This window comes from Balaenoptera physalus (assembly GCF_965194825.1).
Source record: "Balaenoptera physalus genome assembly, chromosome: X".
Lineage (NCBI taxonomy): Eukaryota > Metazoa > Chordata > Mammalia > Artiodactyla > Balaenopteridae > Balaenoptera > Balaenoptera physalus.
In genome coordinates this window covers 56,054,478-56,080,808 of record NC_138903.1, presented here as the reverse complement: position 1 = coordinate 56,080,808, position 26,331 = coordinate 56,054,478, and the positions used below count along the sequence as shown (strand labels likewise).

The window sequence follows — 26,331 nt, the reverse complement described above, 5'->3', positions numbered from 1 at the left end:
CCAAACCCACAATCCTCCCAAAATTCTGATGACTACACTTTCAATCCTATCCAACAGACTATTAACACATACCTTACTCTTATGTAACTTGACTTCCATCATTACTAATTTGAGTTTTTTAAGTAAAATAAGAAAAAAAGAAAGTAGCAAAGTGTTTTTAAATATTTTGTTTCTGTTTTTTGTTTGTTTTAGAAAAAAAAGTAGTGAAATAGAAAAAAACAGTGAAAAAAGGAGTTTGGCAGGATTTATTCCTACTAATAAACTAGGGTGCTAAATTAACACTCCCCAGGCTGCTGCTCAATATGTAGGTGAGTCAACAATACCACTGCTTCCCCTAGATATCCCAAACTGTATCTCACAGCTCACATTTGGGGCTTATACCTCTTTTACAGGTTATAAGGGGTCCAATGAGGCCAGTAGCAATATCTCGTGGAGCATCTACATGAGAATGGTAGATCCAGGTGAGGCACGCTGGGTCAGCATCAGTAGGTGCATGGCCTTCTGGAATGGTCCAGTTGTAGATGTGGCTGCCTCCCGGGGGAACAGAGTCATCAGCTTTCAGCCAACCAGAGGAACCATCTGGATATAAGGATCCTAGAAAATGAAATTGCATATGCTTAGTCCCAGGGTGAGCGAGAAGGAGCCTGGCAGATGTAGAAGCCGGGAGAGGGATGTATGGAATACCTAGTTCCAGTCTTGTGGAAGGTAGAGTTCTAAAGTTCAGCACAGTTTTCCTCACAACCTAAGGAAGGCACAGATTCAGATAATATCTAGCCAAGAACCCTAGACCTCAAATCAACAGTGGGTAGAAAGGTAGCAGCCCCTGGGGAAGGAACTATGACCATAGAAAGTGCTATACAGCCTAACCTAGTAATGCTCTAGTGCAAAGCTGATAACATAGAGGCAAGAGAGAAGAAAAAAGTCCCTTCCTTCAAGTACTCACTTTGAAAAACAGAAAGCAGACAATCACAGAATTTCCATCTAAAGGCAACTTAATGATCAATTGATCTATTCCCATTTTATGAAAGAGAAAACAGAGGAAATAACTTGCCCACAGGGAGTTAATGGTCAAGTCAAGACCTTCTGAGTTTGCTCTCTATTCCCCTCACTCACCATTGTGTCAGTACTATAGGCCATAGGGCCTGGGATAGTAGGAGATACAGATGAGTAAACCGATCTCCCTCTTAAGAAAAACAATGGGCCTTTTGGAAGACTGTGGCACAAGAATAATGCTCCCTTACATTCACAGAACACTCCTCTCTTTCCAAAACACAGTCAAATATTTTATGGAAATGCCATTCAAGTAATTCTTTGTGATAAAAGGTAAATTGAATCTCTACATTCTTAATGAAGAATTTGAGGTTCAGAGAGGGACAGTGACTTGCCCAAAGTGACACAGTGTGTGAATAGCAGATCTGATAACAGTACCCAGCCATATTTTCTCTGAGGAGAGTCCTTGCCACCTCAGATCAAAAAGGAACACTATCTTCATTCCCAGCTCCTCTCTCTCAGATGGCAATAAAGAAAAAGGTATATTTGTTGCAGGTAGGAGAAAAAGGATGGGCTGATTTACCTTCTGAGTCTTTCTCATAGAAAACGCCATGGGGGTGGATTGTGTAGGGACGAGTGGCAAAATTCTTCAGGTGGATAAGAATGATATCTCCCACCTCAGCCTTCAACACTGGCCCCAGGAAACCCAGCCAGGCTGGCTGAACCATTTCATCCATGTATGAACCATCCCTGTATTCCTTGTAGATGGTCTTCTTGTAGCTGCTCCCTATTCGGTTCTTGTCAGACTTCAGGAAGTTGGAAGCTACTCTGGGAGGGAAGGAAAGAGAAAGTCACAATTTTGCCTTTTTTCCAGAGGTGGCTGACCAAGAAGTGTTCATCTTTGTTTAGGGCAAAACAAGAGGAAATGGGATTGTACTGATCAAAACATGAAAGCTTTACGTTAGAATCTAATTGTTAGACAATGAGAAGTATTAAGTTAAAGCATATGAATTTGCTGATATTTGAGCAATTTTAATCTACAAAATAGACAATTTCACTCAGTAAAGCCTAATATATAATAATGGGGAGGCAACCAACTATGGACAGACTCTTTTTAAGTGATCAACTCCCTATCCAGGTGGCCTAACTTAGTGTTGCCCTGCTGTATATGGGAAGTCTTATAGCATAGTGGTTAAGTTCACAAACTCTGGAGCCAGGAAGTTTCAGTTAAATGCCAATATTGCCATTTCCAAATCTGTAGGACTTTGAGCAGGTTACTTAACTTCTCTGTGCATAATTTCTCCATCTGTAAAATGGAGATAACCATGGTACCACTTATTACTGGTGACTAAAATAATTAAAATACATAAAGAGTTTAGAAAAGTGCCTGGAAAATAGTAAAAACTTAATAAATGTTAACTATTACTTCAAAATATTGGAGAAGGGGATAACAAAGTTATCCCTCAAAGATACTTTTAATACAGACTCTGTGACTCAAAAACTAGATGAGTAGAAAAATGGTTTGTTAAAAAAGAGAGCTGTTTTTCTTACTCTAATTCTTCCTAGAGAGCTCTGAGATGTTACAGTCAACTTTGTAAAACTCTGAGGCTTTGGAGAGACAAAGCAATTCATGATCACAAAAGATTTTTTAATACATTAATTCGATTTTTTCAATGGGCATTTGTGGAACACCTGCAAAGCTCTAAGATCAAGAAAGGTTAATCTTGTGGGATCTGTGAGAGGCAGAATGGTGAGAAGAGTACCAGCTTTGCATCCACATTACCCAGGTTCAAATCCTACCTCTCTGTTTACTAGCTGTTGGACTTGGGCAAGTCACTTGATCTCCCTGAGCCTCAGTTTTCTCATCTATAAGATGAGAATATTCATACTCACCTCCTAAAGTTTCTGTAAGAATTAGGTGGGACAAAGTATATAAATTTCTAGTACGGTACCTGTCACAAAGTGTTACATAAGTGATAGCTATTGCTGTTCTTTCCTTGATTCTAAGGCTGATCTTATTTTTTCACATTTTTACATATCTTAAATCAGTATAGTTCCATTGAACTATGGCAGCATACATATACTACACACATCTTACAAACACTGTATATATATCATGTTTCTTTCTTGTTCAAAAGCTAAATACCTATTATTAAAACAGCATTGTGGATATCACCTTAGAATCAAGACAATATGGAATGACCTTTAGGACCCTAAAAATACTTAGGCACCTCACTGTGGAAAAGCGAACTCCATATGGGATACTGGCTCCTGAGTCAACTAGTCGTCTTCTCAGGAAATGTATCACTGGGCTTATGGCCCAGAGAGATCAGGAGCTGGCTGCAACCACACCCCGGGGAAAGGTCTTCAAGAGCTACCTATTGACCTCAAGAGTGCCCCTCCCTAACTCCATCTCTAATTCCACAAGAGATTAAACCTACGTGTCACTGTCCAGAGGCTGGTTCGTGATGACATTCCTTCCCTTAGGAGCATAGTTCCACTGCACGTCCTGGATGCCCAGATAGTAGACTCTAGTGGCCCCATCAGTCAGTCGGGGCCACAAGGGTTGCACGAACAGCAGAGCCCATAGAAGATGGCCTGGCTCCATGGCCCACATTACTCTGGGAAACAGGCAATTGAATAGCTGCCGGTATAGAAGAAAGAGAACAAAGGGGCTTTGCATGTGTCTGGAAAAGTAAAGAGGCAAGAGCCAGACTGAGTGACTGAGAAAACAAAAACCGATTAGCCTAGAATCTCTGCCTTACCTGTTTCCTTTCAACAAGTGTTCAAGGATCTCTACACATTGGACTTTGGAGGGCAAAGTTAAAAATCACTTGTACTGACAATTGTGTATCACTTTCTTCAGAAGAGAAATCTGGATCCATTTTCGTCAGCAATGTAGAAAGAAGAATATACTCTGGCCCCAAAATTAGGAAACAGGCATCAGTAGCCCGATTGAGCCACTGACTCACTCGGTACCCAAATCAGGTCACTAATCCTCCCTGTGTCTCTGTTTTCACCATTGCCACTTTCCATCCTCTATGAACTGTGTTTAAAAACAAATGAGAATTCACCAAAATACATTTATTAGAATGTTCATAGACCCAAACTGAAAACAGTCAATATGTCCATGAACACTATAATGGATGAGTAGATGATATTTTATTCATATAATGGAATTCTATATAGCAATGGTAATGAGCAAACTAACACTATACATGAAAATATGGATGCCTCTCACAAATACAATGGTGCAGAAAGAAACCAGACACAAAGGGTACATATTATATGATTTCATTTATATAAAGTACAAAATCAGGCAAAACTAATCTATGCTGTTAGAAGCCAGGATAATGTTTTCTCTTAAGGTAGGGATCAGTGACTAGTAAGGCAGAGGAGGAAGGCTTCTAGGAAATGTTCTGTTTCTTGATTTACTTACTGGTTACATGGGTACGTTCAGTTTGTGAAAATTCACTGAGCTGTGAACTTAGCACATTTATCAGAAGAAATGTTCTCTGCTGGTTCTCTGCCATGCACAAATGCATTTAATGTGTCCAATCTTGAGTCAGAGTTAGAACTAAGCTTCTAACCTTTCATTCTGATACGTCAGCCAGGCAGTTAGACTTTTGGGGGCTGATGTGAAGCGCTCAGTCATACTATACACAGCTACAGTCAATCCCATAAACACAGGCGACATAACATAAACACAAATATAATACACTTGCATATACCTAGACACATGCAGTCTTATCTAAAAGCAGAGATGCAGACACTTTCATCCACACTAGAACCACAGTGTCACACAGAACCTTAGTCACTTTCAAAATAATAATAATAATAATAATAATAATAACCTACAATGGAAAAGAATCTGAAAAAGTATATATATATATAACTGAATCACTTTACTGTACACCAGAAACAAACACAACATTGTAAATCAACTATGCTTCAACTAAAAAAATAATAAAAATCAATATTTATAGTGTGTGCATTGCATGTCAGACATTGTTCTAAGTGCTTTACAGATTAAATCATTCAATCCTCACAGCAACACTATGAAGCAGATGCCATTATTATCCCCATATTATAGAAGGAGAAACCGCAGAACAGCAATATAAGATAATTTGTCCAAGTTTACCTAGTTAACAATCAGTAGAGTTGGGTTGTGAGCTCAAGGAAGTATGGGTCCAATGTCTATGTTTTTTTTTTTTTTTTCAATTGAAGTATAGGTGACTTACTATATTATGTTAGTTTCAGGTATACATGTTCTTAATTACCATGCTATACTACTTTTCACGAAATATACTTGCACACACAGAAAACATGTACAGACATATCTTGTTTTATTGTGCTTCACTTTATTTCACTTCACAGACATTGTGTTTTTTACAAATTGAAGGTTTGTGGCAATTCTGTATTGTCAGATGATGTTTAGCACTTTTTAGCAATAAAATATTTTTAAATTCAGGTATGTACATTTTTAAAGATGTAATACTATTACACACTTAATAGACTACATTATAATATAAAGATAACTTTTACATGCACTAGGAAACCAAAAAATTGTGTGAAGATTTATTACGATATTAACTTTATTGCAGTAGTTTGGAACCAAACCCACAATATCTCCAAGATATGCTTGTATATGCCTATAGCTATAGTTATATCTGAGAAAACCCCATACACTCTGAAACATGCAATCATATGTAGTTATGATCACTTCCAGAAACAGACACATATATTCATATGGGCAGAGATACATCTAATCAATATCATTCATGATGATGATAATAATGATGGTAACTATCATTCATGGAGAAATTACTACACACTAAACGTGATGCTCACTTTTTTTCAATATATAAATTATTTCACTAAATCCTCAACCTAAGCACATGATATTAGGGACAATTAATCAAAAATAGAAAATCAAAAATATGCACAGACTCGCATGTGGATAGGAAATCTCCAGTTATTTACCCTGATTGATAAACAGAACTATAGATTTTCCTACATACTCTCAGACCCCTCCACACAAAGTAGTGGCCCAAGTGTGTAATCCCCAGTCTTCATATGACATTTGGAAGAAAGCCCTTGATAAGTGGGAGGACCTGTTCTTGGATTCCTCTTCCTAAAACCTGGCTTTCCTACTGACCAATTGTGTAGCCTTGGGTGATATTTAGCCACTCTGGACCTGTTTTCTTATCTATAAAATATATCTAATAATATAAGCCTTGGAGAAGTAAATTAGAAAACTTGCATGAAAAGGCCCCAGTACAATTAGTGTTTAGAACATAACAGACAGTAAATGTTGGTTTTCTTCCTCTTCCTTCTCCCTCCTGGTGACAGTTTGTTAATTTATCCTTACTGTCTCCCACACATCTTATGTTCTATATTTCAACTCTAAGGGCTAACTTAAATCCTAACTGCTCCAGAAGGCCCCCTCTAGCCTTTCCATATCACTGTCCTCTGAAGAACTATTTATTCTCTATAACACCAAAATACATGAAGTCAAACTTTGTATTATTATCATCTTTGCCTCATAAGCTGCCTCATGAACTGTCTTTATTTACCAGATTGGGCTATAAACTCCTTGAGCATGGATGTCACATCTTAGAGGTCTTTGTGTATCTACTGGCAGATATGGTAATGGGGGCTCTGTAGGTGTAACATAAACAGCTACTGCTAAAGTGACATAAAACAACATAGACATACATTTTCCCACCAGTTGACTTTAGTCAGGTTCGCCACTGGTTCAAAGAGTGACCTTAGTTAGCCCAAGTTTTCTCATCTATAATATAATAGAGCTGGACTATAACTTACTTTTGGGAGGTCATGGATCTTCGGGAATATAATGAAATGCAAAAACACAGAACTACAAAAATGCTTTATATAAAGAGCTCTCAAAGAGTCTTTCTAGCTCTCACATTCACTGATGAAATACAGGTGCATTCACATGCACCAACATATAGTACCACATATGGATACACAAATAGCATGTCCTCAGCAAGGAGGGAGTGTCCTTGATTCAATGAGAATCTGAATGCAACATGCATCTCCTTCAAGCTTCCTTATCAGAGAGGTGTCAGCAGGGCTGTTGTGCCTTAAACTCACGTAGAGAAAAAACTGTCCCAGGTAAGAGTTCCACAATTGAAGAAGCGCATGGTTAACTTGGAAATATTCCCAGAAGAGACTGGTATAGAACTTCTGCAGTAAATGAAAAAGCATTCAAAGGTGACTAATGACCAAAAGGACTAGACAATAGAACCTGGGAAAAAATGCAACTTAGCATTTGCCTAGCACTTTCCACTGTACAGTATGTTTTTCATATCTTCCATATTATTTAATTCTCACATTCTTGTGAGATAAGGATTTTCTTCCCCATTTGGCACTGAGGACACAGGTTTTGGAATCAGACTGCCTAAAGAAATCCTGGCTTCGGTTTTCCTAGCTGTGTGACTTGATAAACTGCTTCACTTCTCTAGCCATAGTGTCTTCATCTTTGAAATAGAATTAATATTATTTGCTACATCTCAGAGTAGTTGTGAGGATTAAATGAATTAAGATCTGTAAATGAATAGAACACAAATAAGTACTCAAGTGCACAAGAGATCAAAAAGTATTAGTGGCTCTGATTATTACAGACAAGGAAATAGCTTTAGAAATGAAAATTGCCAGAATCACAAAGCTTTAACATTTTATGGAAAGCCATAACACATACACACTCATAAGTTCCTATATACAATAGCACATTGTAAGCATATAGGCACATGTATATGGCTGAGATTAATTTCTTTGAAAGGAAAATGATATATGAAAAGAACCAGAACTTTTGAGTCAGATAAACTTAGGTTTGAGTACTGTTTTCAGCTGTGTTTGAAAGAAATAGCACCAAGGACTTAGTAGGTATCTGATAAGTTTTCATTTCTTCTAGTCACTAACTTCCCTTTTTATTCCCAAAGCTGTATTTGTTGTTGCTACTTTTATTGTTGTTTTTTTAAACTTGGTTTATCATTATAAAACAGAAGAAAGGGAAAGCCCATAACATTCTTTTAGAATCACTTGGATATTTCATGGTAAAATTGAAAGTCTTTAGACTCTAGAAAAATAGATTCTAGTTCTGAATTCATCATTTATTAGTTGTATGACATGGAGCAAGTCACCTAGTTTCTTGAGCCTTGATTTCCTCATCTCTTAAATGGAGATAATCTCTGCTTTGGACTCCCTATTAGTTTGCTATGAAGATAAAATGAGATGAAGAATTTGAAAGCCCTACATAAACTTTTCACTTGGACAGGGCTATTTTTTTCTCAGCTGAGCCCACAGGAGGAGGTCTTATAGAAAGGCCAGACTGAGGAGGGAAAATAAAAGGGAAAGGTAAAAGGAGAAATGAAATAAGGTGAGCAAGAATCCTGGAGGAAAGTAAAAAAAGAAGGCAGAAGGAAGAGGTGCTCAAAGGAGGAGAGAGAAAGAGAGAGAGTGAGAGAGAGAGAAGGGATTTCTGGGATACTTCTAATTAGACATAGTTTAGTCAGTATACACTGAGACTAGTCAAAACTTCCTTTCCTGGCATCCCAATGTTACCTGGGCCTGGTCCCCATCATCCATGACAGTTTGCATCACTCTTTTCCCTAGAATTTGCAAGTTGTTCCTTTAATGAGACAATGCTCTTTTCTCTCTGAGTTTGAATAGACTGGCCTGGACAGGCTCATCCTAGACAAAGGATCACTCAACTGGACAGAGAAATGCTGAGCTATCCTTGAGGTTTTATCTCCAATTTCAGAAGTCTTACTAATAGAACCCTCCATCAAGATTGACCTTTTGGTCCTCCACTTTCTTAATGCTGTGTGGCTTTTTCTTTACCTTGTGACTCAAAATAGGCGATTTTCTCACCTTCAGTGGGTATGGGACTTTACTGGAAGGGAAAATGGGGAGAGTGTTTAAAGTCTCAAAAGAGTAGTACAAGTACAATTTATATAATTTTTTAATCATTATCACTGTATCTTAGTATGTCAGAGATGGGAAAATGGAGGCCCACAGAGAAAGAGAATCACCTGAAGTCCTGAGAGCTAATACTAGAACCTAAGAGCCTCTAGCCTGGCAATCATGTCCAGTATATTATCACCATACTGTTCCTGGGACAATATGATTTCACTACATATTTGCATTTGTATTAAGGAGGTTTCTTTATTTCCTCACACCCTAGTTGTGGTATAATAGAAAGTATACTGATTTGAAACTAGAAGATCTGGATTCAAATTCTCTTTCTTGCCTGTAATAGCTATGTGACTTTTCAACAAGTCACTTTCACCTATTTGAGCCTCAGTTTTCTCATCCAAAATTGGGGATGATATTTATTTCACAAGATTGTTTTGAGGCTCACACAAAATAATGGATATATGAGCCCCTAGCAAAGGGCTTAGAATACAGTAGATGCTCAGTAAAAAACTGAATGTATTTTAGATACATACATCCATAAAGACCTTTAGAAACTATATTTTTTCAATCCCTGATGTGACATATAGAAAACTGAGACCAGAGAGATGAAGGGGCTTGCTCAAAGTCAAGCAGCCAGTTACTGGCAAAGCCAGAATTTGAACCCATATTTTCTAAAATATTTCTTCTACTTAGGCACTAAGTGTGAGAAATAATTCAGATTTTAAGCTGATAGCTTAGTTCAGCTATAATTTATTGCCTTACTCTGTGCCAATCTGGATCTCAAAGTATGAAACTAAATGATCATTTTTTAAGTGCTTGAGCTTCCCATTTATGTAGTCCTCAGATCCATTACCTCAATAAACACCACAAACTGTGAGACAGAAAATGAGCACACTATTTCAACAGGAAAATTAACTACTCTCTACAACTCCAGGATCGTCTCTGAAACAGCTGAGACAGTGTGGTCCTGGCCATTTTGGTGAGAGGAACAAAGAGAGTGTATTGTCCACTTTAACTTTCCTGCACACCAAGCCATGCTTCCTCCAACTTCTCAGCCACTGGCTTTCTCTTCTAGTGGCCCAAGATTCCCCTAAACCAAGCTGAATAAAGGTTTTCTTCAAAGAAAGGGAGGCAAGGTAGGGTTTGGAAAGAGAGGGGAAAAAAAGCTTACCTTTGTTGCAGAAAACACTTCCATATTCATGTCAGTGGCCTAGTGATGCTAAGCTGCAGACCCCAGCATGAGTCTGCCAGCCCTGCTCAGTCTGTATCCTGGGTTAGAGAGCCTTTCTCATAAATAAAGTCCGGGGCTCCAATTTGGCTGGTGTTACTGGGGAGGGGTGAATGGAGGCTAGGGCAGTTCTGGGTGCCCTCTTTTCCAGAAACTAAACTGCTGGAATGTCTTGTTCCGGGCCTGGTTTGGTACAAAACCCGGGACGGTTCTTTGACCATATCCGGTGTTTTCCAAATCCCGGTTAGGATCTCCAGAGGAATTACAAGAGGGTGGGCTGCACTTCTCTTATCTCAGCTTGCTGGTTGGTATTTGCTGAGAGGGGGGAGGAAATGCACTGTCAGTGCAGCCAGTCAAAGCTCACAGGAGGATTCCAACAGCCTCATTTAAGAAATAGGGCCCTCTGCAAGGGTTGCAAGATGTGAAAAGAGCTCCCATCCCCATCAACATTTTCCCTTGTTGTGAAGTACAGTTATCAGCCCTCCTAATATTCTGAGGCCAGCCATGGTTGCTTGGTAATAGAGAAAAGTAAAACTGGTAATAAAACAAAGAGCTTTCTACATGCCAGTCCCTATGTTAACCACTTTTCATGCCTTCTCTCATTTAAGTTTCACAATTATTCTGTGAAATGAATATGCTAATTCTCCTTATTTTACAGCTGAAGGAAAGCAGGCTCTGAGAGAGAAAGTAACAGTTCAAAGTCAAACAATTAAGAAGTAAAAGGGGGGGCGGATTTTACTGGGTCTGTCTAGACTCTTAGCCACCACACTACCACACTGTGCTACTTCAGGGAGAAACACAGAGAGCCCTTTTGCAATGAAGGAAGTGACTTCACAGTTATTGAGTGCCTGCTGTCCGCCAGTCACTACTAGATTTTTTTAAATGTACATAAACTCTGCCTCTGCCATTTTTAGCAGCTCCTAGAGTGAAACCTCAGGGCTGTATTACTCACATTTTCCATCGAGGAGACCGGATGTAGCTACAAGATAGCCTGGATTAACATAGGTCAACATCCTAAAAACTAAGAAGACCCAGAAGAATTGGAAATATTAAATTAAAAAAAAAGGAACTAATAAAAATAACAAAACGGGGCTCAAAATTTCTGGGTGAAGCTGGAGTCTGGATTTGTTTAAAACCAGAGGACATCTTTGTTCCTGTTAGAAAGAGACGGTAATGAAAAATCACTGGTCTGAGTCAAGTGACCTAGGTTCCAACCCCAGCTTGCTCTTGCAGTAATCAGCTATGTGGCATTGGCTCAGGCCCTTCTCTTCTTTGGGCCTCAGTCTTTCCATTTGTACAATGAGGGCCTTAAACTAGATAAGGACCCTCTCAGCTCTATAAATTTACATATCTAGGATTCCATGAAGAAGGCACATTCTTGATATTAAGAGTAGAAGAAAAAGAGGTTTTAAAGATGAAAAGTGTAAGAAAAGAATGGGTGCAGAGTAATTCATGGAGAAAAGGTAGAGAACTCCATGCCTCTTTAGAAAGGACTACATCTACCCACCAGAACCAGGTATAGGAAGGAGAAAGGTATGATGGCAGTTCCACCACCTAGTATCCTTACTTTGTGATGAGGTAATCTTGGCTAGGAGCAGATGTTGTTCCCCAGGCAGTCTCAACACATTTTTCTCTCCTGGATTTAAAGTGTCTGGAGCAGGGTCCAGGGAGGAGGAGTTTCAAAGACTGAGCCAGTGGGGCAAAGTCTGGGTCATAAACCAATGGAGGTGCTTAAAGGTGCCTAGACGTTTAGGAGCTGCCCCCACAGACTGCACCCCAGGCTAACCCAAGTAGAAGCACCAGTAGGAAGAAGGCAGGAAGCACAGTTCTTCAGCTCCTTCAGAAATTATCAGTGATCAAGGGAAGCTGGATCAGGCCACAGCAGCCCCTGGGACGATCTGTCTCTCCCCCAACTTAGCACAGATGTGGACCTTGAAGCTAGAGCGGGAATGTGGAGACCAAACCCATTAAGCTGGGATCCAAGTCCAGGCTTAAAGGCATTTATGACAGGGAGGGGTAGGGATAAGGCCTGTGTTCTGACTCACAAAAGACAACAATAAACAGGTCTTATGGACACACTTGAGTCAACACAGTGAAGACTGCAGGAGGCCAGCTAGGCTAGGTTTCTGAGCCTGTATTATTCATTCAGCAATTCACTGAAAGGGCACACAGTGCCTACTTCTGCAAATCCTGGGCATATTTCTAGTGCCTTTCCTCAAGGATCACCAAAAAAAGATTTAAGTTGATACCTATAGACTAGGAATTGGTAAATTATTTCAGTCAAAGGCCAGTTAGTAAATAGTTTATGTGCAGAACATACAGTCTCTGTCTGTCATAACTATTCAAATAGGCCATTGTAGCATGTGGGGGTATATCTATATTCCAATAAAAGCTAATTTACAAAAACAAGCAGCAGACCAGATTTAGCCCATGAGTTGTAGTTTGAAAACCCCTGCAATATAGACATTTACAATAAGACAACATTATTAAGAGTGTGGAAACTAGAATCAGACATTCTAGATTTAAATCCCAATTCTGACAGTTCCTGATTCTGTGACCTTGGAAAATTCATCTAATTCTTCTAAACTTCAGTTTTACGTCTGTAAAATGGAGATAATAGTACCTATTTCATAGGGCTGTTATGAGGACTGAAATAAAAGTTTACATGTGAACTATTTAACAGAGTGACTGGTACATAGTAAATGCTCAAAAATGAGTTATCATTTAAAAATGTTTAATAAAGAAATCTAAATTCTTCTGTCCTGATTCTTAGAAAATAAGTCGTGTTAATTCAGGGAGAAAAGGAAGAGTGTTTCAAGAATCCTAGTTTTAAGTTTTAGTTATGCTACAAAAGAAAACACAGTGATCTTGGATAAGTCATTTTGCCTTTATGGGACTCAGTTCCATCACCTGTAAAATGGAGAAGATAGTCTAGACTTGTCATTTTTCAAAATTATTTTTGGTGGCAAAACTATTTCCCCAAAGAGAATCTTATAGTAAACCCCCACTGTCTATGGAAGTCTCATCTTTCTTGTGGAGCACTACAGGCAAGTTAGGAGGGAGAAAGGAAATGGGCAGGGATGAGGATACCCAGGGACCTACTCATTTGTATGCCTGCCCATGCAGACAATGTGGTTAACCCTGGAGCACCAGTAAGGACCTTCATTGACACTAAAAGCATGTTTGAGGAGCACAAGACCAGAATGTGCTTAAGCATTCTTCAAGTCTTAAATTCTGTCACTAACCCATCCCTTCATTTATTCATTTACTCAGTCAATATTTCCATGTTATCTGTGTATGGACAATCACAAGGGCATGGCCCTGGGATGTCTGCAAAGATGAGAAGATCACAGGGAACTTCATGCTAGGGAAAGACTATCCAGTGTGAGAAGCATGGAGTTTGGAGTCAAAAAGACCAGGGTTTGTATCCTGGCTGGCTCCTTCTGAGTTGTGTGACATTGGGCAAGTCACTTAACCTTTCCGGCTCTCTGGTACCTCATCTGTAAAACTGGAACAATAACACTTCCATGACTGAAACATTGTGAGGATTAAATAAGCTGGAATTTGCATGAACCCTTGGAACAGTGCTCAATACCTTAGGGACTGTCCATAGATATTCCTTTTCTTCCCATCTTCCCCACAGTGAAATTTAGTGGCAGCATCAGTTACCTTGTGAAAATAAAAAGCCCTGAGCAGTACCCTGGCATAGCCGGTTTACCACATTATCTCAGGACTCTGATGAGCTTGCCCTTAGCAGTTTTTAAAAAGAGGGCCTCTGGGAAAAGTTTGAGGGATGCAGGGAGGCAGAGAGGAAGGGGTTGTCCCCTAGAGACCACACCTCTGAAGCCACTGTTCTCCCTTTTCATTACCCACCACCACTTCTGACCAGCAGGCTCTATCATGCTTTGAAAGGATTGATCTACACTGCTGTGATGTGTTTCCTTGGCTCCCTCAGGGGACACTGTCTGGTTCTTGAGCTCTGGTTCTTGAATTCGACTTGCTGCTTTCTTAAGTCCTCTAAGGAAGTGGGTCTCACACTTGGGCATGCACCAGAATCCCTTGGAGGGTTTGTTAAGACACTGAGTTTCTGCTTCAGTAAATCTGGGGTGAGGACCAATAATTTGCATTTCTAACAAGTTCCCAGGTGATTCTAATGCTGTTCATCTGAAGACAACACTTTAAGAACCACTGCTCAAGGTTAAGGGACTCTGGCTCTGAAGCGCACCCTCCTGCCAGCTAACTTGCACTTGTAGACTGATTTCAACAGCTCTCAACAGCCTTGGTCTTCAGGTATCCAATATTTGGCTCTAGGTCAAAAAGTATATTTCCTTTAGCTTCCTGGTACCTCATTCATTTGGAGTCTCCCTGAGTGTCCTTCCAACACCTATTTGCCCACTCCCTTTGCTTCAGACCCTTCTTACCTGCCTGAGTAAACTTCCCTTTCTCCTCCACGCTCAGTTAACATGTCTTGTTTTCTGGCTGCCATCTTTGAACAGCTCTATAAATGGCATCAGCTTCTCCTTCCATCTTTCCTCTATATTCTCATGTGGCTTCCTGATTGTGGGCTATGGGTACAGACAGTGAATCTGTGAATCTTGGCTCTGCCTCTCCCTGAAGTATGTGATCTTGGGAAAGATACCTGAGTTCCCCAAGCCTCAGTTTGTCATCTGTAAAATCAGGCTGTGAAAATAAAATGTAAAAATGTCTATAAAAAGGCCTAGTGCAGCACCTGTCACATAGTAAGATATCAGTAAATGTTAGTCTCTTTTTCCTTACTTTCTCTACTTTTCTCACTCCAGCCTACCCCCACCTCTACTACTAAGGAGCTGGCAACAAGTAAGAAGGATAAAACAATGCAGGAATAAAAAGCCTTTAATTAGTATAAAATAACATGGTGAGTGAGAGAAGGGGAGCCTATACAAAGTGTTACAACAGTTAAGAGAAGGAAGAAGTCATTTTCAATGAGTGTGTGTCAGGATAAGCTTCATAAATGACTGAATGATATCATTTTCCCTCCCACTCCCATTTCTCAAGCCAGAAATCTGAATGTAATCCAAGAGTCCTGCCTTCTCCATCACTATCCACACCCATTTCATTGACAAATCTTGACATATTTATATTTTAAATATCTTTTGAATCCACCCACTTTTCTCCAGCTCCACTGCCATAGCAGTGATCTGAGCCATGCTCATCTCTTAATTGGATCACTGTAATGACCTCTTCATTGTTCTTTTTGTCTTCATTCTTGCCTCCCAAAATCTGCTCTTCAAATAACAACCAAAGCTATTTTGTCCAAAACACAAATGTATATTTTCCCCTTACTTAAAATCCTCCAAAGTGCTTGCCTTATTGATTGAAGTTAGAGTAATATGGAGATTAACAGGGCTCTTGGGTAAGGATAACATTCAAACTGGTGAAATGTTCCTCGTGTGTGTGTGTGTGTGTGCACGTGCACATATGGAAATATCTCCAAGATATATCATTAAGTAAAAGATAAGGTACAGAACAATGAACATTTTGTGTTTGCTTCATTCACACATACACATACTTCTATGTATATATTTATATGGGAGAATAAGGAATTTTTCTTCTGGAAATCATCACAAAAATATTTTTAACAGTGGTTTTCCTTTAGGGAGAGTGACCTAGTTGGGGAGGAGCATGAATTTCATTTTTTACTTTGAACTCTTTGAATTTTCAAACCTCATACATTAATTGGTTTTTTAAAGGTTATCTAGAAAGTGAAAATATACTGACTTTTGTTTCTTTCTTTGTATTCCTATGCATAAGAAACTTATAACTGTTATATTGAGAAAATTAATGACTTCTCATTTTCTCTAGGACAAAGGTCAAACTCTTTAGTATGGCTTATATGGCCCTTTGTGATTTAGCTCCTCCTACCTAATCTTTCTAGCTCACTGTTTGCTGTTCCTCACCTCATACTCTATGTTCCACCCATACCGGAGTTCTATCAGTTTGTCCGTTTTCCAAGGTACTATGTGCTTTCTCTTACCTCCAGACTTATATGTTGTTCTATCTGGCTCAAACACTCTTCGCTCTATTATTCTTACCACTCATCTTTTGGGTCTCAGTTTAGAATTCCCTTCCTCCAAGTGGTCTTCCCTGACTTCCTGTGTTTCTCAGTTAGGTGGTCCTGACATGTGCTCCCAAAACACAATGTATATTTAACCAGAGTTTATTGAAATTGCTTGTTTAACTGCCTGTCTTCACAGCTTATAATGGAAACCCTCTGAGTTCAGGAATCACATCTTTCTTGCTTCCCATTGTAGCCTCAGAGCCTAGCACAACACTTCATATAGACTTGGTGCTCAATAAACATTTGCTAGATGGATGAATGATGAACAAAGTAATCAATAAGACAGTCTTTGGGCATGGTCAGCAAAATACTAAGAGAAAACAGCTGCATTCATAACCTTCATTTGGGAAGATGACTTAGGTGGGACTTTTCCAGTTTTAAGGTTGGCTTAGTTGTACTTGATAGTTTCACTATTTGACCAACAAGTCTGTTACCAAAACGTCCTGTGTGTCTGTCACTGCCAGTCCCTGTGCTTTTCTAATTGACCCATTGTAATGAGCCTGGCCCAGTTCCTCTAAGCACCTAACCCCTAAATCCTCCTGGGTCACCTCGGGTTAGAAGAATAGTGAGCAAAAAAGACCTCAGAAGGCATGGATGGTGTTTACTTCCAGATTAGGTTGTTTCACAGGGCTCTTAAAGGAGCTGCATTTACCTGTTTTATATTCTGGGTTAAGCAGCCATGTAGACCTTCATTCAAAGAAACAGTTCTTAGCAAAATAAATCAGAAAACTCCCAATACAACAATCTTTCCTTATGACTATACAAACTCTGTTTGCATGCTTCCAATAATTGAGAGCTCACGATCTCCCAAGACAACTCATTCAACTTCCCAGTTATTTTCCTTATATTAAATAGCTAAATATCTACCTTCTTCTACCTTCTGTTTATTGGTTCATTTTTCTACTGAATTTAGGACTCCTGAGCAAAAATTCTAGTCAATGCCATCTGACCACTTTTTAACAGCAAAAAAACTAGCTGTCTTGTGGACAATATTTCCTCTCTTGGGCACGTACAATGCAGTGCTGGCTCCCAGATCTCATCTTTTCTTTGTTCTCATGCCAATATTTTCTTCATTCCCAGAGAACTGTGGTAGAAAATGCCACATTCAGGAGACCTTCAAGATGGCGAAGGAGTAAGACATGGAGATCATCTTCCTCCCGACAAATATGTCAGAAATACATCTACATGTGGAAAAACTCCTACAGAACACATACTGAACGCTGACAGAAAACCACAGACTTCCCAAAAGGCAACAAACTCCTCACGTACCTGGGTAGGGCAGAAGAAAAAAGGAAAAACAGAGACATAAGAATAGGAACAGGACCTGCACCTCAGGGAGGGAGCTGTGAAAGAGGAAAAGTTTCCACACACTAGGAAACCCCTTCACTGGCAGAGACAGGGGGTGGTGGGGGGGAAGCTTCAGAGCCACAGAGGAGAGCACAACCGCAGGGATACATAGGGAAAAGTGGAGAGATTCCCTCACAGAGGACCTGTGCCGACCAGCACTCACCAGCCTGAGAGGCTTGTCTGCTCACCTGCCAGGGCAGGTGGGGCTAGGAGCTGAGGCTTGGGCTTCAGAGGTCAGATCCCAGGGAGAGGACTGGGGTTGGCTGCATGATCACAGCCTGAAGGGGGCTAGTGTGCCACAGCTAGCAGGAGGTAGTCCAGGAAAATGTCTGGAGCTTCCTAAGAAGCAAGAGACCATTGTTTCAGGGTGTATGAGGAGAGGGGATTCAGAGAACCACCTAAACGAGCTCCAGAGATGGGCTTGAGCTGCAGCTATCAGTGCAGCTATCAGCTGCTGCAGCTACCAAGAAACCTGTGTGCAAGCACAGGTCTCTGTCCACACTTCCCTGCCCAGGAGCCTGTGCAGCCTGCCACTGCCAGGGTCCCATGATGTAGGGACAATTTTTCTGGGAGAACACATGGCACGCTTCAGGCTGTTGCAACGTCTTGCTGGGCTCTGCCACTGCAGGCTCGCCCTGCCTTCCATACCCCACCCTCCCCCCGTCCTGAGTGAGCCAGATCCCCCTAATCAGCTGCTACTTTAACACCGTCCTGCCTGAGCAAAGAACAGATGCCCTCAGGCGACCTACACGCAGAAGCGGGACCAAATCCAAAGCTGAACCCAAGGAGCTGTGCAAACAAAGAAGAGAAAGGGAAATTTCTTCCAGCAGCCTCAGGAGCAGTGGATTAAATCTCCACAATCAACTTGATGTACCCTGCATTTCTGGAGTACCTGGAAAGAAAACGAATCATCCCAAAAGTGAGTCGGTCAATTTTGGGAGCTACTGTAGGCTTGGGGTTTGCTTTCTGCCTCTAATTTGTTTCTGGTTTTAGTCTATCTTAGTTTAGTATTTAGAGTTCATTATCATTGGTAGATTTGTTTATTGATTTCATTGCTCTCTTCCTTTTTTTTTACATATAGATATGCATATATTTTTTTCCTGTTTCTCTTTTTGTGTGTATGTGTATGCTTCTTTGTGTGAGTTTGTCTGTATAGCATTGCTTTTACCATTTGTCCAAGGGTTCCCTCTGTCCATTCTTTTTGTTTGTTTGTTTGGTTTTAGTATAGGTTTTAGTGCTTGTTATCATTGGTGGATTTGTTTTTTGGTTTGCTTGCTCTCTTCTTTCTTTCTTTTTTTTTTATTACTTTTAATTTTTTAATTTTAAATATTTTTTATTTTAATAGTTTTATTTTATTTTTTCTTTCTTTCTTTCTTTTTTTCTCCCTTTTCTTCTGAGCTGTGTGGCTGACAGGGTCTTGGTGCTCCAGCCGTGTGTCAGGCCTGTGCCTCTGAAGAGGGAGAACCAAGTTCAGGACATTGGTCCACCAGAGACATCCCAGCTCCAAGTAATATCAAATGGCAAAAGCTCTCACAGAGATCTGCATCTCAACGCTAGGACAAAGCTCCATTCGACAACCAGCAAGCTACACTGCTGGAAACCCTATGCCAAACGACTAGCAAGACAGGAACACAACCACACCCATTAGGAGAGAGGCTGCCTAAAATCATGATAAGGTCACAGACACCCCCAAAACACACCACCAGACACGGTCCTGCCCACAAGAAAGACAAGATCCAGCCTCATCCTCCAGAACACAGGCACCAGTGCCCGCCACCAGGAAGACTACACAACCCACTGAACCAACTATAGCCACTGGGAACAGACACCAAAAATATTCGGAACTACGAACCTGCAGACTGAAAAATGGAGACCTCAAACACAGTAACTTAAGCAAAACGAGAATACAGAGAAACACACAGCAGATTAAGGAGAAAGGCAAAAACCCACCAGGCCAAACAAATGAAGATGAAATAGGCAGTCTACCTGAAAAAAAATTCAGAATAATGATAGTAAAGATGATCCAACCTCTTGGAAATAGAATGGAGAAAATACAAAAAGGTTCAACAAGGACCTAGAAGAAATAAGAGCAAACAAACAATGATGAACAATACAATAAATGAAATTAAAAATTCTCTAGAAGGACTCAATAGTAGAATAACTGAGGTAGAAGGACGGATAAGTAACCTGGAAGATAAAATAGTGGAAATAACTACTGCAGAGCCGAATAAAGAAAAAAAGAATGAAAAGAATTGAGGACAGTATCAGAGACTTCTAGAACAAAATTAAACACACTAAAGTTCGAATTATTGGTGTCCCAGAAGAGGAAGTGAAAAGAAAGGGTCTGAGAAAATATTTGATGATTATAGATGAAAACTTCCCTAATATGGGCAAGGCAATAGTCAATCAACACCAGGAAGCACAGATAGTCCTATATAGGATAAATAAAAGGAGAAACACACCAAGACACATATTAATCAAACTATCAAACATTAAATACAAAGAAAAAAATTTAAAAGCAGCAAGGGAAAAAAAAGAAAGAGCATACAAGGGAATCCCCATAAGGTTAACAGCTGATCTTTCAGCAGAAATTCTGCAAGCCAGAAGGCAGTGGCAGGACATATTTAAAGTGATGAAAGGGAAAGCCCTACAACCAAGATTACTCTACCCAGCAAGGATCTCATTCAGATTCATCAGAGAAATTAAAACCTATACAGACAAGCAAAAGCTAAGGGAATTCAGCACCACCAAACCAGCTTTACAACAAATGCTAAAGGAACTTCTCTAGGCAGGAAACACAAGAGAAGGAAAAGACCTACAATAACAAATGCAAAACAATTAAGAAAATGGTAATAGGAACATACATATTGATAATTACCTTAAATGTAAAAAGATTAACTGCTCCAACCAAAAGACATAGACTGGCTGAATGGATACAAAAACGAGACCCGTATATATGCTGCTTACAAGATACCCACTTCAAACCTAGGGACACATACAGATTGAAAGTGAGGGGATGGAAAAAGATATTCCATGCAAATGGAAATCAAAAGAAAGCTGGAGTAGCAATTCTCATACCAGACAAAATAGACTTTAAAATAAAGACTATTACAAGTGACAAAGAAGGACACTACATAATGACCAAGGGATCAATCTAAGAAGAAGATATAACAGTTGTAAAAGTTTATGCACCCAACATAGGAGCACCTCAATACAAAGGCAAATGATAACAGCCATAAAAGGGGAACTCGACAGTAACACAATCATAGTAGGGAACTTTAACACTGCACTTTTAACAAAAGGCAGATCAACCAAAATGAAAATAAATAAGGAAACACAAGCTTTAAATGATACATTTAACAAGATAGACAAATGATATTTATAGGACATTCCATCCAGAAAGAGCAAAATAAAATTTCTTCTCAAGTGCTCATGGGACATTCTCCAGAATAGGTCATATCGTGGGTCACAAATCAGGCCTTGGTAAGTTTAAGAAAATTGAAATCATATCAAGTATCTTTTCTGACCACAACACTACGAGAGTAGATATCAATTACAGGAAAAAATCTGTAAAAAATAAAAATACATAGAGACTAAACAATACACTGCTAAATACCCAACAGATCACTGAAGAAATCAAAGAGGAAATCAAAAAATGCCTAAAAACAAATGACAATGAAAACACAATGACCCAAAACCTATGGGATGCAACAAAAGCAGTTCAAAGAAGGAAGTTTATAGCAATACAATCCTACCTCAAGAAACAAGAAACATCTCAAATAAAAAACTTAACCTTGCAACTAAAGCAGTTAGAGAAAGAAGAACAAAAAAACCCCAAAGCCAGCAGAAGGAGAGAAATCATAATGATCAGAGCAGAAATAAATGAAAAAGAAATTAAGGAAGCAATAGCAAAGAGCAATAAAATTAAAAGCTAGTTCCTTGAGATGATAAACAAAATTGATAAACCATTAGCCAGACTCATCAAGAAAAAAAGGGAGAGGACTCAAATCAATAGAATTCAAAATGAAAAAGGAGAAGTAACAACTGACACTGAAGAAATATAAAGGATAATGAGAGATTACTACAAGCAACTATATGCCAATAAAATGGACAACCTGGAAGAAATGGACAAATTCTTAGAAAAGCACAACCTTCTGAGACTGAACCAGGAAAAAATAGAAAATATGAACAGACCAATCACAAGCACTGAAATTGAAACTGTGATTAAAAATCTTCCAACAAACAAAAGCCCAGGACCAGATGGCTTCACAGCTGAATTCTATCAAACATTTAGAGAAGAGCTAACACCAATCCTACTCAAAGTCCTCCAAAATATAGCAGAGGGAGGAACACTCAAAAACACATTCTACAAAGTCACCATCACCCTGATACCAAAACAAGACAAAGATGTCACAAAAAAAGAAAACTACAGGCCAATATCACTGATGAACATAGATGCAAAATTCCACAACAAAATACAAGCAAACAGAATCCAATAGCACATTAAAAGGATCATACAACTTGATCAAGTGGGGTTTATCCCAGGAATGCAAGGATTCTTCAGTATATGCAAATCAATCAATGTGATACACCATATTAACAAACTGAAGGATAAAATCCATATGATCATTTCAATAGATGCAGAGAAAGCTTTCGACAAAATTCAACACCCATTTATGATAAAAGCCCTGCAGAAAGTAGGCATAGAGGGAACTTTCCTCAACATAATAAAGGCCATATATGACAAACCCACAGCCAACATTGTCCTCAATGGTGAAAAACTGAAACCATTTCAACTAAGATAAGGAGCAAGACAAGGTTGCCCACTCTCACCACTATTATTCAACATAGTTTTGGAAGTCTTAGCCACGGCAATCAGAGAAGAAAAAGAAATAAAAGGAATCCAAATTGGAAAAGAAGAAGTAAAGCTGTCACTGTTTGCTGATGACATGATACTATACACAGGGAAGCATAAAGATGCTACCAAAAAACTACTAGAGCTAATCAATGAATTTGGTAAAGTAGCAGGATACAAAATTAATGCACAGAAATCTCTTGCATTCCTATACACTAGTGGTGAAAAATCTGAAAGAGATATTAAGGAAATACTCCCATTTACCACTGCATCAAAAAGAGTAAAATACCTAGGAATAAACCTACCTAAGGAGAAAAAAGATCTGTATGCTGAAAACTATAAGACACTGATGAAAGATGATACAAACAGATGGAGCGATATACCATGTTCTTGGATTGGAAGAATCAACATTGTGAAAATAACTATACTACACAAAGCAATCTACAGATTCAATGCAATCCTTATCAAACTACCAATGGCGTTTTTCACAGAACTAGAACAAGATATTTCACAATTTGTATGGAAATGGAAAAGATCACGATTAGCCAAAGCAATCTTGACAAAGAAAAATGGGGGTGGAGGAATCAGGCTCCCTGAGTTCAGACTATACTACAAAGCTACAGTAATCAAGACAGTATGGTTTTGGCACAAAAGCAGAAATATAGATCAATGGAACAGGATAGAAAGCCCAGAGAGAAACCCACACACATATGATCACCTTATCTTTGAATAAGGAGGCAAAATATAAAATGCAGAGAAGACAGACTCTTCAATATGTGGTGCTGGGAAAACTGGACAGCTACTGTAATAGAATGAAATTAGAACACTCCCTTACACCATACACAAAAATAAACTCAAAATGGATTAAAGAACTAAATGTAAGGCCAGACACTATAAAACGCTTAGAGGAAAGCATAGGCAGAACACTCTATGACATAAATCACAGCAAGATCCTTTTTGACCCACCTCCTAGAGAAATGGAAATAAAAACAAAAATAAACAAATGGGACCTAATGAAACCTAAAAGCTTTTGCACAGCAAAGGAAACGATAAGCAAGGCAAAAAGACAACCCTCAGAATGGGAGAAAATATTTGCAAACTGAGCAACTGACAAAGGATTAATCTCCAAAATTTACAAGTAGCTCATGCAGCTCAATAGCAAAAAACGAACAACCTAATCCAAAAATGGGCAGAAGACCTAAATAGACATTTCTCCAAAGAAGACATACAGATAGCCAGGAGACACATGAAAGGATGCTCAATAGCACTAATCATTAGAGAACTGCAAATCAAAACTGCAGTGAGGTATCACCTCACACCGGTCAGAATGGCCATCATTAAAATATCTACAAACAATAAACGCTGGAGAGGGTGTGGAGAAAATGGATCCCTCTTGCACTGTTGGTGGGAATGTAAATTGATACAGCCTCTATGGAGAACAGTATGGATTTTTCTTAAAAAACTAAAAATAGAACTACTATACGACCCAGCAATCCCACTCCTGGGATATATCTGAGAAAACCATAATTCAAAAAGAGTCATGTACCACAATGTTCATTGCAGCTCTATTTACAATATCCAGGACATGGAAGCAACCTAAGTGTCCATCGGCAAATGAATGGATAAAGAAGATGTGGCACATATATACAATCTAATATTACTCGGCCATAAAAAAAATGAAATTGAATTATTTGTAGTGAGGTGGATGGACCTAGCATCTGTCATACAGATTGAAGTAAGTCAGAAGATAAAAACAAATACCGTATTCTAATACATATATATATATCAGTCTTAAAAAAAAAGGTTATGAAGAACTTAGGGGCAGGACAAGAATAAAGACCCAGACGTAGAGATTGGACTTGAGGATATGGGGAGGGGGAATGATAAGCTGGGACGAAGAGAGAGAGTGGCATAGACATATATACACTACCAAATGTAAAATAGATAGCTAGTGGGAAGCAGCCGCAAAGCACAGGGTGATCAGCTCAGTACTTTTTGACCACCTAGAGGGGTGGGATAGGGAGGGTGGGAGGGAGATGCAAGGGGGAGGAGATATGGGGATATATGTATATTTATGGCTGATTCACTCCGTTAAAAAGCCAAAACTAACACACCATTGTAGAGCAATTATACTCCAGTAAAACTGTTTATATATATATATATAGTAGCTTCTGAATGTATTGATTTTAGCAGTGTTGCATTAATAATTATTTTCCAATAAATTTTTCTTTTAATGATTATTATTTATTCAAATTTGAAATACAAAAAAAAAAAGAAAAAGAAAAAGAAAAGAAAATGCCACATTGGTGGCTGGCTTAACAACTGACTAGAGGAAGCAGTCATCTCCATGATATCATTTAAGGGACTCAAAAGCACCTGCACTGCCTCCAAAAATGACATCTTTGTTTGGAGTAATTGGACCTAGTAGTGAGAAATATATTCTAGTCCTCTCTATGCCACAATCTCATGTGTTACCTGGGGTGGCCTATTTTCCTTCTTTGGTCTTAGTCTTGTCACTTGTACAATGAGAGACTTGTATTAGCTGGTCTTTGAGGCCCCTTCCAGTTCTCACATCCTATATTTCCATGATTCAGTCTTTTGAATTAGAACCCACCAGCATCCAGAAAGCTTATGCAGATGTCTGAATACTATTTATACGCCCTCTGTGTTTGCATGAGTGAATTTATTGGAAGTTCACCATTTGGGGAAATGAATTATATGCAGTTTCAAACCCTGAATCTCTATTCACATTCATAAAATGCAGACACTCTCACAATCCAGCAGCTCTTCCAGGAAATGTGAACACAATCTAATCTCAGGATATAACCCAGGTTATAGTAGATGGGTCCCTTCTCAGCCTTATTTTCCAAACCATTTGATCTATTCCTTTGGCTACCTGTTACTCTTTTGCAGTGTATTAGGGAGTGAGGTAGGCAAAATAATGCCTCTCCCAAAGATGTTCATATCCTAATCCCCAGAATCTATGAATATGTTACATGAAAAAGAGGAATTAAGGTTGCAGATGGAATTATCGTTGCTTATCAGCTGACAATCCACCTGGAACTGAATCATTTAATGCCACTTTAATTCTCTGCCACTTCCTTATTGTGAAATTTAGGCAAGTTTCTTAAACCTCATTGTACTTCAGTTCTCTCATCTATAAGATGGAGATAGTAATACATCACAATATTGTTTTGACGATTACATGAATAAATACATGGTAAGTATATAAATAGCTCCTAGCACATACAGGATACTCAATAAATATTAGCTAGTATTACTCGTGAAATTTGCATAAATTTTACTAATAGCTTTGACTGCTATGTTTTAGTCAAAGGAATCCATAATATCTGCTTCTCTGATTCATTTAAATTTTATAAGAAATATAAGGAGACTTTTCTTTCTGAGGTGATGTTTAGATATAAAAATAGTGTGAGGCAAAAAAATTATAGATGCCAAAAGGAAATATCAGTTTATAACCAGAGCCTAATTTTGGAGTGTAAACATGTTCCATCTCTCCCCCACTCCCCCAACCTTACTTGAAATGTTCTTCCTTTCACTAATCCAAATCCTTCCTGTCCTTGAAGTATTAGTTTAAATCCCATCTTCTCCAGAAATTCTTCTCTGACTCTAGTCTTCATGAATTGCTTTCACTTCCAAAGTTCTAGAGCAGTTTTAGCTGGTACCAAGTAACATTGTTTTTAGTTCAATAATGTCTCATATCACGTTCTAGTAACTCAGTGTAGGAGTTTTGTCTTATAAAGAGGGCAAGATATCTATCATCTCCCTAATCACCAGGACTGAGTCACGTGACTCACATGGTTACCTTTTCTTCCTTAGTACACTCCTGGTGATGAAAGAAATGCAATGGGC

The 26,331-nt window shown here is 39.0% G+C and overlaps 1 protein-coding gene across 7 annotated transcripts in view; it reads right to left on the bottom strand.

Annotated features, from left to right (window-relative positions):
* Positions 1–11,721, bottom strand: part of HEPH (hephaestin) — an 80,502-nt gene extending 68,781 nt beyond the window's left edge. For 4 of the 7 annotated variants that reach the window (XM_082444916.1, XM_082444921.1, XM_082444920.1 and 1 more), the window contains exons 1-3: positions 3,432–9,536; positions 1,574–1,818; positions 382–594 (exon numbers count right to left, since the gene is read on the bottom strand). In XM_082444916.1, the coding sequence (XP_082301042.1) occupies positions 382–594; positions 1,574–1,818; positions 3,432–3,673 (700 nt within the window). In that variant the 5' untranslated portion in view covers positions 3,674–9,536. Of the gene's footprint in view, positions 1–381; positions 595–1,573; positions 1,819–3,431; positions 9,537–10,102 lie in introns of those variants that run through there. The other 3 variants (XM_082444917.1, XM_082444918.1, XM_082444915.1) reach the window with 2 other exon arrangements.
* Between the last annotated feature and the right edge of the window lie 14,610 nt (positions 11,722–26,331).